The sequence below is a fragment of the Peromyscus maniculatus genome, chromosome 19 (assembly GCF_049852395.1).
Source record: "Peromyscus maniculatus bairdii isolate BWxNUB_F1_BW_parent chromosome 19, HU_Pman_BW_mat_3.1, whole genome shotgun sequence".
Taxonomy (NCBI): domain Eukaryota; kingdom Metazoa; phylum Chordata; class Mammalia; order Rodentia; family Cricetidae; genus Peromyscus; species Peromyscus maniculatus.
The window spans coordinates 21,725,000-21,741,177 of NC_134870.1; the positions used below are offsets into that span (position 1 = coordinate 21,725,000).

Here is a 16,178-nt window from a genome sequence, read left to right on the forward strand (position 1 = left end):
TGTAGCCCTGGCTGCCTGTAGCCTGCCTTGTCCTCCCTAAGTTTTGGGTTAAAGGCGTATGCCACCACACCAGGCAAGATTTCTATTTATTGTTAGAACAAAATGAAAAAAGTGAACATGTTGATAGTTTCATTACTGGCCCAGTTAACCACTTCTCCTCCTCTTTAAAAAACAACAACAACAAAACGAAAACAGAAAAACCTAAGGACATACTGTTTTAAAGGTTAGAGGAAACTATTTCAAACATTTGTCTCCTTAAAAAGTTTCCTGTTGCCGGGCGGTGGTGGCGCACGCCTTCAATCCCAGCACTCGGGAGGCAGAGCCAGGCGGATCGCTGTGAGTTCGAGGCCAGCCTGGGCTACCAAGTGAGCTCCAGGAAAGGCGCAAAACTACGCAGAGAAACCCTGTCTCGAAAAACCAAAACAAAACAAAACAAAAAAACAAAAACAAAAACAAAAACAAAACAAAAAAAAAGTTTCCTGTTGTGCCAGCACAAAATCACAGTATACTAATATATTCATATATGTAATCCAAGGTTAGTCTTCTGAGACTGTAGGAGGAGGCTGGCTGGTAGTCTTGAATGCATGTTTCTTACCTGTGCTGAAAGGCTGACTTTGCCTCTGGTAATAGTTTCTGTTATACTAGACCCTAACTCTGTGGCCCCTCGGCTGGGTATCAGTGAATGATTGGCCTCTCCCCTCCTCTCCCTCCCTCCTGTTCCTTTTTCTTTCTCCCTGTCTCATGTAGCTGAGGCTGGTCTCAAACTTGGTATGTAGCCAAACTCCTGATCCTCTGTTTCTACCTCCCACATACTGGGACTACAGGTGTGCTCTACACTCTGCAGGCACATTTGTTGTTCTTAGTGGTGGTCTAGTTTTGCGTAAAGTCTGTCAGAATTTGGAAGGTACAAGAATTTGGAGGGCACCTTGAGTTCAAAGTCAGCCCAGTCTAAATAATGAGACCCTATATTAAAAACAAACAAACAAAATAAACAAGAATCCTGAACAAGCAGGGTTTATTTTTATTTTTTTTTTTTTTTTTTTTTTTTTTTTTGGAGATAGGGTCTCACTACATAGCTCTTACTTCTCTAGAATTCACTATGTAGACCAGGCTGGCCTGGAACTTAGACCCAGGCTTGCCTCTGCCTCCTGAGTGCTGGCACTAAAGGTATGTGCAACCACACCCAGCCATACCAGGGAAATTTATTTAGAAACTGTTCTTTTTTGTAACAAGCCAACACAGACTGGAAGCAAGAAAAAGGAGCAGGAGTCCCCATTGAACAAAGACCCTTAGGAGATGGCAGATAGATACTGACTAACCTCGACATAGACCTTTTGGAATACTTAGTCTCCTGGGTAGTGTTTGTTTTTCAGAATACTTACTTTATATGTGTGTCTGTGTTTCTGGGAATATGTATATGTATCACATGTGTGTGCAGTAGTAGCCCATGGAGGTCAGAAGGTATTAAATATCCTGAAACTGGAGTTCTGGGTGGCTGTGAGCTGTTAGTTAGTTGTACTCCAAGAATGGAACCTCTGAAAGAGCAATGACAGCTTTTACTGCTAAGCCATCTGCCCAGCTCCTCCTGACTGAACAGGGAGGCTCTCTCTCTCAGTATAAAAACATTTTAAGTCTGTTTTTGTTTTTGAAGGGCTTTTTGCATGTTTGTTGTGTGCATTGTGTGTGGAAATGCATTCATGCATGTGGATGGAAGGCAGAAGTTGAGATTGTATAACTTTATTGCTCTCTACTTTTTATATTGAGTCAGGGACTCTCACTTAATCCAGAGCACGCTGATTGACCTATTCTAAGAACCCAATACACTCTGGGGATCCCATTTCTACCTTCCATCACTGGGATGACAGGTGGGCTGCCATGCCCTCTTGGCAGTTACATGGGTAGTGGGAACCCAAACTCTGATCCTAACACTTCTGTGGCAAACACTTTACTTGCTGAGTGATCTCCCAAGTCCCAAATTATTTTTTAATTACACATTTGAAAGTAAAAAACTTGATTTGTGAAACAGGTTTTCTTTTTTTAATTTTTTGAGACAGGTTTCTCTGTGTAGCCCTGGCTGTCCTGGACTCACTCTATAGACCAGGCTGGCCTCGAACTCAGAGACTCACCTGCCACCACCTCTGAGTGTTAGGATTAAAGGCATGGACTGCCATGCCCAATGTGAAACATGTTATTATTGTGTGTGACTTTTCTTTATGGGAATCTGCCAAAAGCTGAGAACTTAGTGTAAACAACATGAGATGCTTTCTGTACTCTCTGGTGTTCTAGTTTGAACTAGGTGGTTTAGGCTTATTTTGAACTGTGTTCTTTTAGGGAAAACATGATGACCTGGAATAAGCTGAATGAATGAGAGGTGGCTTTATTTAATTTGTTTCTTTCTTCTCTTCAAGTATCTTCCAAAAATGTCTTCTCACATTAAGCTGTTAGTTCTGCGCCCCCCCCCCCCCCCCAGGCTTCTGTAGCGCAGAGGGCCTTGAACTCAGCCCATAGGCAAGGATGACCTTCCATTTACCTAGATTATGGTCTTGGCCTCCCACACCTGTTAGGTTTTCAGAGGCTGATTTGTGTTGTGATCCTGTCTGTGTCCCTATTGCCGTCATCCTGGGAATGGTAGTAGTAACAGTGGCAGTAGAGCCTCACATCACTTATGTGTGCTGGAGGGGCAAGTTCATGTGGGTGTATGTACATGTGTTTGTAGACACATGTGTGTGCTTGTGTATGGAGGTCAGAGGTTGACTTCAGCTTTCATTTTGTTTTGTTTTGCCCCCCCCCCCCCCCACGGTTTCTCTGTGTAGCTTTGCGCCTTTCCTGGAACTCACTTTGTAGACCAGGCGGGCCTCGAACTCATAGAGATCCTCCTGCCTCGAGTGCTGGGATTAAAGGCGTGCGCCACCACCCAGCTCAGCCTTCTCCCTCCCTCCCTCCCTCCCTCCCTCCCTCCCTCCCTCCCTCCCTCCCTCTTTCTTTCTTTCTTTCTTTCTTTCTTTCTTTCTTTCTTTCTTTCTTTCTTTCTTTCTTTCTTTCTTTCTTTCTTTCTTTCTTTCTTTCTCTCTCTCTCTCTCTTTCTTTCTCTCTCTCTCTCTCTTTTTCTTTCTTTCTTCTTTCTCTCTCTTTCTTTCTTTCTCTCTTTCTTTCTCTCTCTCTTTCTTTCTTTCTCTCTTTCTTTCTCTCTCTTTCTCTCTCTCTTTCTCTCTCTCTCTTTCTTTCTTTCGTCCTTCCTTCTTTCTTTCTTCTTTTTTGGTTTTTCGAGACCGGGTTTCTCTGTGTAGCTTTGCGCCTCTCCTGGGACTCACTTGGTAGACCAGGCTGGCCTCGAACTCACAGAGATCCACCTGGCTCTGCCTCCCGAGTGCTGGGATTAAAGGCGTGCGCCACCACTGCCCGGCTGCCTTCTTTCATGATTGCACGAGTGACCCTGGTTGTTCTGTGTATAGACTGGGCTGGTCTCAAACCTAGAGAGCTGCCTGCCTCTGCCTCCTGAGTGCTGAAATTAAAGGTGTATGCCATCATGCCCAGCTTCTCCACTTAAGTTTTTGAGACAAAGTTTTCCACTGAACCTGGAGCTTGCTGATTTTACTAAACTGGCTGTCCAGTGAGCTCTAGGACTTCATCTGTCCGTGCTGCCGCCAGTGCTGGGCTTATGGAAGTGTCCCACTGTGCCTGGCTTTTTGTGCTTCCTGGGGATTCAAACTGGGGCCCTTACCCACTGAACTGTTCTCCAGGATCACTCTTTGAGCTCTTTTGTACTTGAAGATAAAGATTATTTTAATTTTTGTTTATGTGTATAGTGTGTATCTCTCTGTGTATGCTGCATGTGGAGCCTGTGGAGGATGCTGGGACCTGAACTTGGGGTTCTGGAAGAGCAGCAAGCACTATTAATTGTTGAGTGCCTCTCCAGTCATCTTCTGTACTTTTAAACTCTTGATGATTGATTTGTGTCTTGATGACAGGACACAGTGTGTCCTTTCAGTGCTCTTTAAAAATTTTCTTTTCCTTCTTTTTTTGGTGCTGGCTGGTCATAGTCCTCCCATTTAAATCCAGTTTGAATATCAGCTCTCTTGAATTCCTTTCTATTCATTCAATTTTTTTTGTTTTTGTTCTCTCTCTCTCTCTCTCTCTCTCTCTCTCTCTCTCTCTCTCTCTCTCTCAGATTTATTTATTTACTATGTATACACTGTTCTGCTTGTATGCCAGAAGAGGGCACTAGACCCCATTATAGATGGCTGTGAGGCACCATGTGGTTGCTGGGAATTGAACTCAGGACCTCGTGAAGGGTAGCCAGTGCTCTTAACCTCTGAGCCATCTCCCCAGCTCTGTTTTTTTTTAAGACAAGGTTTCTCTATGTAACAGTTTTGGCTGTCCTGGAACTTACTCTGTAGACTAGGCTGGCCTAGAACTCACAGAGTTCTTCTGTCTGACTCTCCAGTGCTGGGATTAAAGGCATGGGCCACTACCACCCGGCTCATGCTACCTTTGTTGCTCTTAGAATAGAAGTTTGTTTAGCAATTGCACATACACCTTTTACTGCTGTAATTAAAGGGTTATTACAGTCTCGGATGAATTGTGAGTTTTGTTTTTTGAGATTCACTATGTTGACCAGGCTGGGTATGAACTCACAGATTTCTCTGCCTCTGCCTCTGTGGTTAGTACATCACCATGTTTGGCTTTGAATGAATTTCTGTATAGCATAATTCTGAAATAATGAATTTGTTATAACTTCACAAAGAATTGCAATTTGATTCTTCCAATCTACTTTTGTCTTCAACTATACTTTGGTAGAATCATATGACTAAGATTATATGAGAAGTTACTTTGTGAGCAATTGGGACAAACAGTTGTTATTCTGCTGAGAATGTGCAGGAGAGCTAAGTCTGAGTAGTCCCGCTTATCCAGTTGACCCAGCGTTTTCTTGTAAAAATAGTGTCTTGAGCAAAGTAAGTCTTTCAGGTTATTTACATTAACTTCATTTTACAGGTTGAGAAAAGAGATGCAAAGAAATTGACTGGTGAAGGGGGAGGGGGAGAGAGAAAAAGAAAAAGGGGAGGTCATTCTCATTCAAACCACTACAACTAGCTTTTCTAATTCTGTACAGTAGTTGAAAGCTTAGGGTGTTCTTAGGGAATTTTGGTTTTTGTTTGTTTTTGTGTTTTTCAAGACAGGGTTTCTCTGTGTGAACAGCTCTGCCTATACTGGAACTCTCTCTGTAGACCAGACTGGCATTGAACTCAGAGATCCATCTGCCTGTCTCTGCCTCCTGAGTGCTGTGACTAAATATGTGTGCCACCATTGTCTTGGCCTGCTTATGGAATTTTGTTTAGTCAGGATATGTTTGCTATATAAATATAGAGTAGACCAGGTACCATGGAGCCTGAGTCAGAATGGTGTGATTTACCTGATGTTTGTAATATAAGGCAAACATTTGACACAATTGTGTTCCTTGTTTGAGACATTACAAGTTTATGTTTAGGAGAAAGATGAATGAATTTAGTTGTTTAGATGGGTTTTTATCCTTAACAATTTGGATGTTTTGTTATATATGAATAACCTTAGGCAAATTATTTGTCTCCTCCTGACCTCTGTTCTTCTTCCAACCCACCTGCTCACCTCTCAGTTATGAGATGACTGTTTGGAGGAGCATAACTTAGAGTTGAATTTTGGCATTCTAGTGCTGAATCTGAAGTGAGTGCTACAGTGAATACAATCTGTATTAATATTTCAATAGGCTAAAGCTACTGTTTCTCTGCATTTGCTTAATAAATATAGTTTCATTGTGAAGCTTGAAGGGTAGCTTGGAGGACTTGAGGTTCTCTCTGTGTGAGTCACTGATGATCAGAATTTATGTGTCAGACTTTCTACTTTCAGAGGAAGCACCTCTTATTGAAGAGAGTCAACCACTTTGCTCTGAAATTACCTAGAGGAGCCATAACAAGTACCACAGCTTTGGTAGCTTTGGTGTCTTAAATAAATTTCCTCAGTTCTGAATGTTGCAACTCAAACATCTACGATGTAAGCAGGGTTGGTTCTTGGTGACACTTTTCTATTTGGCTTGCTGTGTTCGTCTATGGCTGTTGCTCTAGTATTGCTCAGTATTGTTTGGGTCCTAATCCCTCTCTTCTTAAGACAAGATCTCTGTATGGCCCTGGCTGTCCTGGATTAATCTGTAGACCAGGCTGGCTTCAAACTCACAGAGATCCACTTGTCTCTGCCCCCGACTGCTGGGGTTAAAGGCGTGTGCCACCACTGCAAGGCTCCCCTCTCCCCCCTTTTGAGTCCTAGTTTTTTTTTTTTTAAACCATTCAGGTTAGATTAGAACCCTAAAGCTAAATATCATCACATTCTGAGATCCTAGGATTTAGGGCTTTGGTAAGTGAAGTGGGAAGGGCAGTTCAACCCAAAACATCAACAAAGAAGCATTGTTGAAAGTTTAGCCAAAAGAAATTAAAAATTTTTGTTATTTATTTGATTTTCCTTCCTTCCTCCATCCCTCCCTTCCTTCTTTCCTCTCCCTCCCTCTACATCCCTCCCTCCCTCATTTTGAGAAAGTCTCATGTAGCCTCAAATTCATTATGTAGCAGAAGGATGACCTCATGCCTCTACCTTCCAAGTGCAGAGATTACACAAATACATCACTATGGCCAGCTATTTTTATTTTTGTGATGCTAGGGATTGAACCCAGGGCATTATATCAGTCAGATGGTCTCAGTCTCTCATTCTCTCCCCCTTCCCACTACCAAGTAATTTAATGGGTTGCCTGACTTGAAGCTGAAGCTTATAAGGTAAATGTGAAGCTTGCTCAATAGTAACTGTATGGTAAGGTGGTTTGTTTTTGTTGAATTTCGTGTTAACTTTCATTTCATTGATGACTTGTGTAATGTGGGTGGACATCAGAGGACAACATGGTGTGTATGTGGGTGGACATCAGAGGACAACATGGTGTGTATGTGAGTGGACATCAGAGGATAACATGGTGTGTGTGTGGGTGGACATCAGAGGACAACATGGTGTGTATGTGGGTGGGCATCAGAGGACAACATGGTGTGTGTGTGAGTGGGCATCAGAGGACAACATGGTGTGTATGTGAGTGGACATCAGAGGATAACATGGTGTGTATGTGGGTGGGCATCAGAGGACAACATGGTGTGTGTGTGAGTGGACATCAGAGGATAACATGGTGTGTGTGTGGGTGGACATCAGAGAACAACATGGTGTGTATGTGAGTGGGCATCAGAGGACAACATGGTGTGTGTGTGAGTGGACATCAGAGGATAACATGGTGTGTGTGTGGGTGGACATCAGAGAACAACATGGTGTGTATGTGAGTGGGCATCAGAGGACAACATGGTGTGTGTGTGAGTGGACATCAGAGGATAACATGGTGTGTGTGTGGGTGGACATCAGAGAACAACATGGTGTGTATGTGAATGGACATCAGGATAACATGGTGTGTGTGTGAGTGGACATCAGAGGACAACATGGTGTGTGTGTGAGTGGACATCAGAGGATAACATGGTGTGTATGTGAATGGACATCAGAGGATAACATGGTGTGTGTGTGGGTGGACATCAGAGGATAACATGGTGTGTGTGTGGGTGGACATCAGAGGATAACATGGTGTGTGTGTGGGTGGACATCAGAGGACAACATGGTGTGTGTGTGGGTGGACATCAGAGGATAACATGGTGTGTGTGTGAGTGGACATCAGAGGATAACATGGTGTGTGTGTGGGTGGACATCAGAGGATAACATGGTGTGTGTGTGGGTGGACATCAGAGGATAACATGGTGTGTGTGTGAGTGGGCATCAGAGGATAACATGGTGTGTATGTGAATGGACATCAGGATAACATGGTGTGTGTGTGGGTGGACATCAGAGGATAACATGGTGTGTATGTGGGTGGACATCAGAGGATAACATGGTGTGTGTGTGAGTGGACATCAGAGGACAATATGGTGGCATTGTTTCCTTCCTTTACACCATGTGGATCCTGGGAAATCATCAGGCTTGGTGGCAAACACTTTAAACTGCTGAGCTATCTTCCTGGGCCTTAGTCTTAGAAATCAGTTAGGTGTCACAAAGGAAGAGCCCACCCCTCCAGTTAAAGAGTCTCAACAAGGCAGGCTTTCCTTCTGACCAGCAGGACGTGAAGGAGCAGCACACTGGGGCAGGGAGCTCACTTGGCTTCACCCTGAAGCAGGTGGTAACTTTCCCCAGTGCTGGGGCTAACCTTACTCTTTTTGTTTTTTGGTTTTTTGAGACAGGGTTTCTGTAGCCCTGGCTGCCCTGAAACTCCCTCTGTAGACCAGGCTGGCCTGGAACTCACAGAGATCCACTTGCCTCTGCCTCCTGAGTGCTGCGATCAAAGGCCTGCACCGACACCACCTGGCTTAACCTCACAGTTTTTCTTAATTTCCTGGTTTAAAAGAATCAGAGCAAAGGAAATTAAAGACATCAAATAAAGAAAAGGCATTGAGCCGGGCGGTGGTGGCGCACGCCTTTAATCCCAGCACTTGGGAGGCAGAGCCAGGCGGATCTCTGTGAGTTCGAGGCCAGCCTGGTCTACCAAGTGAGCTCCAGGAAAGGCGCAAAGCTACACAGAGAAACCCTGTCTCGAAAAACCAAAAAAAAAAAAAAAAAGAAAGAAAAGAAAAGAAAAGGCATTGAATTCTGAGACTGTGGCAGGATCTTTAAAGTGCAAACAAAAGTTTTACCTAGTTGGAGGGGGGGGGAAACATTTACATCAAAGTTTTACAAGGTGGGGAGAGAAAAAGGTGTGCATTCTTCGTAGTCACAAAAGTTTTATAGCATTTGACAGAAATATCTAATATTTAATGTTCTGAATTTTGTTTTACAGTATAGTCTCACACACACATCCTTTTTTTTTTGAGACAGGGTTTCTCTGTGTAGCATTTGCTGTCCTGGAACTCACAGAGATCTGCCTGCCTCTGCCTCCCCAGTGCTGAGACTAAAGGTGTGTGAACGAGCCACTCCTCACCCCTGGGTTTTTGTTTTGTTTTGCTCTTTTTCATCATTCCAGAATTCTGGTTTCTTTAACGTGAGTAGCACTTTGGCCATTTAAGAAGACAAAACAAGAAGACCTTTCTCAGAACACTTAACTTGATTTGGTTTTATATATTTTTCTGAGACAGGATCTCACTGACTATATAGTTTGGAACTCACTCTCCTTGCTCTCTGTCTGCACCCCCCCCCCCCATCCAAGTTGGCTTTTAACTTGCAGAGTAGCCAGGGGTGGTCCTGAGTTTCTGAGAGTTCTCATTTAATCCTAGTGCCAGGGATACAGGTATTTGCCATCAGCCTGGGTATATGTGGTGCTACAGTTGGGACAAGCATTCTACCAGCCCTTGCTGAACCAGTTCTGTTCACCAACTTGCTTGTTTTGCATTGGACCTTAGTCATTTATGCCATCAATCCTTGATTGGGTCTTGGTTAGTGCTCTCTCCAGTTGAAGCATCTATCTTCAACAGTCATCAGCTTGTTGTTATTATTTCATCTGATATCCATTTGAATTTTTCCTTAAATAGATTAAATTTCTCATTTTTTTTAGGGTCTCTTAGGCAGGAGGGAGGGGAGGTGTGTTTTTCAAAACAGGATTTCTCTGTGTAGCCCTGGCTGTCCTAGAACTCCCTCTGTAGACCAAGTTGGCCTCAAACTCAGAGATCCGCCTGCCTCTGCCTCCTGAGTGCTGGGATTAAAGGCGTGCACCACGGCCTAGCTTTTAAGCCATTTTAAAGTGTACCATTTGGCTCATTTAGCACATTCAGTGTTGTATAGCTGCCTCCTCTTCCTGGTTCCAACCCCTTTATTATCCTGGAAGGAGTAGTCACATTTTCATTCCTTTCTTCCTGGACTCTTGTAACCTGTAGTTAAGAGGCTTTCTCTGGGTTTTTCATATAAAGAGAGTCATGACATGTGGCCTTTTGTGTTTGGCTGCTTTCATTTCACACACTTCAAACATTATACATGTTATAACTAGTATAATTTTTTTGTTATCGAAACTCATTTTATTCCAGTAAAATTAGAAAATTTACACCAAAACTACACAGAGAAACCCTGTCTCGAAAAACCAAAAAAAAAAAAAAGAAAAGAAAAGAAAAAGAAAAGAAAATTTATAATGGTAAAAAATAGAACTTTCTAAGTATGCTTTTTTGGGGCTTTAGGCTGTACCTCTGTTACTACATGTGAGATGCTAGACTCAATCCGCAGTACCCTACACTCTATTCCCTAAACTTAAGAATTTTTATTTTTGTTCTTTTTTTATTTTACTTAAAAATACTACATTTATTTTGTGGGGTGTGTATGTATGCATGCATGCATGTATGTGTATATGTATACAAGTATACATGCACATTGCTGCGGGCCGCAGGAATATATCATAAGAACTCAGCTGGTTATGGCAAAGTCACTACCTGGAGGGATCAGGGAATTCCTCCAGAGGAAGCCAAATCCCAAGGAGTTTTTGGTGTTACTTGGCTTGTTATATATCAGCTGTCTTCTGTTATGAAAATCATGTGTGTCTTCATAGTTTTCCCAATTGATTTTTCCCTAAGAAGGACTAACAGTGTAGACTGATCACTCTCTGGACATACACATTCCAGGCATTTGGAGAACAGCCTCAGGAAAAGGCTTTCTCTGGAATCAGATATCTCCCCTAGCCACTTTCAAGGACTAAAGGAGACATCACCCAGGTGGTCACCCAATTTCCGAGGATTAACAGTGATAACAACCCACAGGCGAGTCTCCTGACTTAAGGTAAATTCCACAAGGGGACACTGCCTAGGTCAGGTAGACATTAAGTAATAGCTTTACACAATTTAGCTCAGACCCCTCCTTTCTTACAGCCTTACTAACTTTATAGACCTCTAACTACTTACCTAACCACTTCTAGGAATATTTAGATAACCTTCTGTGCTAACAGCTATGCTCAGCCAGAACTCCCAGTTCAAGCCTCCCTGTAATTATCATTATTGGTAGTATCCGGCCAGGTCCATCACCGGATGGAGGAAAGTACCTTATCAGAGATACCTCTGTACTCTCTAAGAACAGACTTAAGCATCCAGGCTACCTGTTTGAGAAGGCCTGGTGGATGTACTAATTAATCTTAACTTCCTCCTTTCCCAAACCTTACCTCCAGTTCCAGATCTTCCTTTAACTATCACCAGAGGCATCTAGCTGTACACAGGTTGCCTAGAGACTGAGCACACTTTCCCCCACCCTACAGAAAAACGGCTGACAGCTTGGACAGATAGGAGCCACAGGAAAAAAGAAGACAGTTTTATTTTCTCCCATTGACCTAGCAACTTATAGATTTTTAACATCTTTTACCAAACACATTTAAGATTATAGTTGTGCACGTAAGATCCCTCTTCTTAGATATTTCCCATATTTAGCCTTTAGTTAATTCATTAGTCACTTCCCCTTTGGGTCACAAATGGTAATTAACAACTAGTGCCCCTCTTTGTAATTCTTATCAACCCTCCATTTGATCCTGATAGCGGACAATCACTGCCTGAGGAAGTTCAGGCTGAGTGTCCTGGGTGGAGGGGAGGATTGTGATTTTTGGGGAGATATATAACTGTAAAGCAGAGGACAGAGAGGAGAGAAGAGAATGGAAGAATTAGATGGGTAAGAACTTGAGAGGAACAAACTGAGATGGGGAAGAAGTAGATTGAAGGGCTACAGGAGAGTACTAGAGGAACGAGATGGAAGATGAGAAAGAGCCAGATGGGGAAGAACAAGATGAAGTAGAACAAGAAGAGGAGAGAGGAGACGGGAGAGGAGATGATATGGGAAGGAACAAAGTGGATGAGAACCTAGAAGGGGCAGAACTAGATGAAGGAATTAAGACAGAACCTAGAGGGGATCGCAGACAAGTGTAGAGAGCAATCAAACTAAAGATGACCTAAATATGAGAGCAGAATATAAGCTTATAGCTGTCACAGAATAATAAAGTATATGGACTAAGGAGTTTCATGTACATATATTCATTTCATCAAAGATTATCAGCTGGTTGTAGATTGTTCCCGGACCCTGGGAGGGGACTATCGAGGGGCTGGACCCCCATAGTCCCTGATAGCACATGAGTATAGAAATTAGAGGACCTCCAGAAGTTGGGGGTGGGAGGTTGGTTCTGCTTTCCTACCATGTGAGTCCTGGGAATCAAACTTGTGTTGTTAGGCTTGGCAGCAAGTACCTTTAACTGTTGAGCCATCTTGCCACCTCAGAGCATGCTTCCCGCCCCTATACCCAGGGGTTTCTCTGTATAATCCTGACTGTACTGGAACTCTGTAGAACAGGCTGGCCTGGAACTTGGAGATCCACCTGCCTCCGTCTCCCCAGTGCTGGGATTAAAGGCGTGTGCTGCCACCACCACTGGTTCCAAAATATGATACCCCCCCCCCCAGGGTTTCTCTGTGTAGCTTTGGCACTTTTTCCTGGAACTCACTTTGTAGCCTCAAACTCACATAGATCCTCTTGGCTCTGCCTCCGCCTCCTGAGTGCTGGGATCAAAGGCGTGCACCACCACCGCCTGGCTTAACCCCCCCCCCCCCCACAGGGTTTCTCTGTGTAGCTTTGTGCCTTTCCTGGAACTCACTCTGTAGCCCAGGCTGGCCCAAAATACGGTTTTTAAAGGGATTGGGCACACAACTCAGCATTTGGGAGGTAGAGAGTGGAGGATTCTGAGTTTAGAACTAGACTGGGTTACATAATGAGGCTATATCTCAAAACAAATTTAGAAAAAATTTTAGGCCTTTAGAAAAATTGGCCTAGATATCTGGATTGAAGCTTTTAAATCTCATTGTTGATATGTAGATGTGTTCATGAGGTTTCTGAGTAAGCAGATTCCTCACCAGACTCTCAAGTGCTTCTTGTACACAATCAAATTCATACACACCTCTAATAGGTGGGGTGCTTCTCATCTCGTTACAAACTAACCTGCTGGAGCTGTAGATCAAGAACTGCTTCCTAGTAGAGGTAACACATTAATACCTATTTTGTTACCCTGTTTGTTTTGGTGTGTAGTCAGGATTTCTTTTTCTCCCCACCATCACTACCACCTCTCTTGCCTCACACACTTACTGGGACTGAAGTGATGCAGATGAATGGAGCAGTACCAAGACCATTGTTTCCCCTTTTCCTTTTCTTCTCTCATATATTACATTCCAACTGCAGTCCACTCCTCCTCCTTTCCCTTCAGAGAAGGGCAGGCCTCCCAGGGACATCAACCAAACATGGACTGTCAAGTTACAATACATCTAGGTAACCCAGTAGGAGGAGAAGGGTCCCTAAAGCAGGCAAAAGAGTTAGAGACAGCCCCTACTCCCACTGTTAGGTGTCCCACAGAAACAAGTTACACAACCATAACATATATGCAGAGGACATAGGTCAGGCCCATACAGACTCCCCGGCTGTCTTTGTGAGCCCCCATGAGCCCTGGTCAGTTGACTCTGTGGCCCATTTTCTTTTCTTTTCTCTCTATATCTATATATTATTTTTAAAGATTTATTTATTATGTATACAGTGTTCTGTCTGCTTGTATCCCTACAGGCCAGAAGAGGGCAACAGATCTCATTACAGATGGTTGGGAGCCACCATGTGGGTGCTGGGAATAAACTCAGGACCTCTGGAAGAGCAGCCAGTTAACCACTGAGCCATCTCTCCAGCCTGTGGCCCATGTTCTTGTGTCTTGACCCCTCAGGCTCCTACAATCCTTCCTCAACCAGGATTGATTCCCTAAGCTCCACCTAATGTTTGACTGGTTCTTTGCATCTACTCCCATCAGTTGCTGAGTGAAACCTCTCTGGTGACACCAAGACCATTTTTACCTAAAGAATATCACAATTTTTTTTCTAAACCCCATAAAGTATCTGGAGAGTAAATAAACCAAATAAAAGAACAGAAAAATAGTGGAAATTGCATTCTTTCTTTTGCAGTAAAAATAATTGTGGCTGAGCAGTGGTGGTGCACACCTTTTATCCCAGCACTTAGGAGGCAGAGGCAGGTTGATTTGTCTGTGAGTTCAAGGCCAGCCTGGTCTACAGAGTGAGTTCCGGGACAGCCAGAGCTACACAGAAAAAACCAAAAACCAAAAGAATAACTTGTGTTTCCCTGCTTTTATCTCCCCAATGCTGAAATTACAGCTGCTTTATTCAGCTACAGATGGGGAATTTGAAAGTCAGGCTTTACAACTTTTAGAGGATAAAATAGTTTTATGATAATCTTAAAAATAGATTGACTGTAAAATATCTAAATGAAAATTTTATTTGAAAATGTTAGTAGTGGGTGGAGCTGGAGAGATGGCTCAACAGTTGTAGAGCAGAGGACTTCAAGAGAACCAAGGTTTGGTTCCCAGCACCCAGGTTGGTGGCAAACAGCCACTGTAATTTCAGCTCCAAGGGTTCTGGCACCCATACACTTTGTGCACACATATGAATAAAAATAAAAATCTTAATTCAGCTCCTGTTTTCCATCACTTCCTTCTCCGCCTCTGTGTGTGTGTGTGTGTGTGGGGGGGAGACACGTAAGGTTTTAGAAATGTTAATTCTAAGTTGTTGCTTGCCTTTTCTTCCCCAGAAGAAACACAAAATAAACAGGGGGGAGACACTTAAGGTTTTAGAAATGTTAATTCTAAGTTGTTGCTTGCCTTTTCTTCCCCAGAAGAAACACAAAATAAACAAACACAATACCCTAAGTCATTATGCATTGTACTCTCTTCCATCTGGCCAAATTTTACAATTGATGTTTATTGGCGCTTACTCGGTAAATTAGCCCTCTCAAATGTTTTGGTCTTTTAGTTCCTATATTTATTTAGTGGTGCTGCCATTTGAATCTAGGACTTTATGCATCCTAGGTAAACTCTGCTACTGAGCCATAGTATCAGCCTCATGTTTCATTTAATAAATAGAGTGTTTGAATGTTAACAAACGCTACAGGAGGAAAACTAAAATGTTCACTGGGCTGGCAAGGTGGCTTAGTTAAAGAGGGTAAAGGCTTCTGCTGCCTTTAACAGTTGAGTCCTGGGATCCACATGATGAGAGGTGAGAACCCATTCCTGCAAGTTTCTAACCTCCATACATTTATTAGCACATGTCCTCTCTTCCTGCAAATAAATACATACATAAAAATTTTGTAACCGGGCGGCAGTGGCACACACCTTTAATCCCAGCACTTGGGGGGCAGAGCCAGGTGGATCTCTGTGAGTTCGAGGCCAGCCTGATCTACAGAGTGAGATCCAGGACAGGCACCGAAACTGCACAAAGAAGCTCTATCTTTAAAGAAAAAAAAAATTGTGGCTAGGCCAGTGGTGGCTCATGGCTTTAATGTCCTAGCACTCAGGAGTCAGTGGTAGGCGGCCCTCTGTGACTTCAAAGCCAGTCTGGTCTACAGAGCTAGTTCCAGGGCAGCCAGGGCTACACAAAGAAACCCTGTCTCAAAAACCCTAGATAGATAGATAGATAGATAGATAGATAGATAGATAGATAGATAGATAGATAAATAGCATTAAAAAAAGTATCTACTTAAAATTGGTTTTAGCTTAGGAGTGGAGAGATGGTTCATCAGTTAAGAGCACTGGCTGTTCTTACAGATGACCCAGGTTTAATTTTCAGCATGCACATGGCAGCTCATATCCATCTGTAACTCCAGTCCCAGGGTATCTGATGCCTTCTTCTAGCCTTTTCAGATCTTGCAGGCAGAACACCCACACATATTTTTTTTTTTTTAAAGTCTAAAAATGTTTTCAGGTTAAAAAAATAAATATGCTTTTAGGCACGGTTGTCATGCTGATATGTCTACTTAAAATACTTCCTCTTCTATTCTAGTGACCTAGTAGAAAAACATCACCATGGCTACAGAAATTGGCTCTCCTCCACGATTTTTCCATATGCCGAGGTTTCAACACCAGGCACCCCGACAACTGTTTTATAAGCGCCCCGATTTTGCACAGCAGCAGGCAATGCAGCAGCTTACCTTTGATGGAAAACGGATGAGGAAAGCTGTAAACCGGAAAACCATAGACTATAATCCTTCTGTAATTAAGTATTTGGAGGTAAGTCCAATGAACTTTAATGGCCAAAAAGATAGTTTTTTTAAAACTAAATAAAGGGTAGTAAGTATTACTGGTATTTTTTGAATTAGTGGGATGG

At 43.0% G+C, this 16,178-nt stretch overlaps 1 protein-coding gene across 2 annotated transcripts in view; it reads left to right on the plus strand.

Moving 5' to 3' along the window:
• Window positions 1-16,178, plus strand: part of Wdr33 (WD repeat domain 33) — a 114,694-nt gene that overhangs the window by 18,099 nt on the left and 80,417 nt on the right. For both annotated transcript variants that reach the window (XM_006977946.4, XM_076554878.1), the window contains exon 2: window positions 15,855-16,081. In XM_006977946.4, the coding sequence (XP_006978008.1) occupies window positions 15,878-16,081 (204 nt within the window). In that variant the 5' untranslated portion in view covers window positions 15,855-15,877. The remainder of the gene's footprint in view (window positions 1-15,854; window positions 16,082-16,178) is intronic.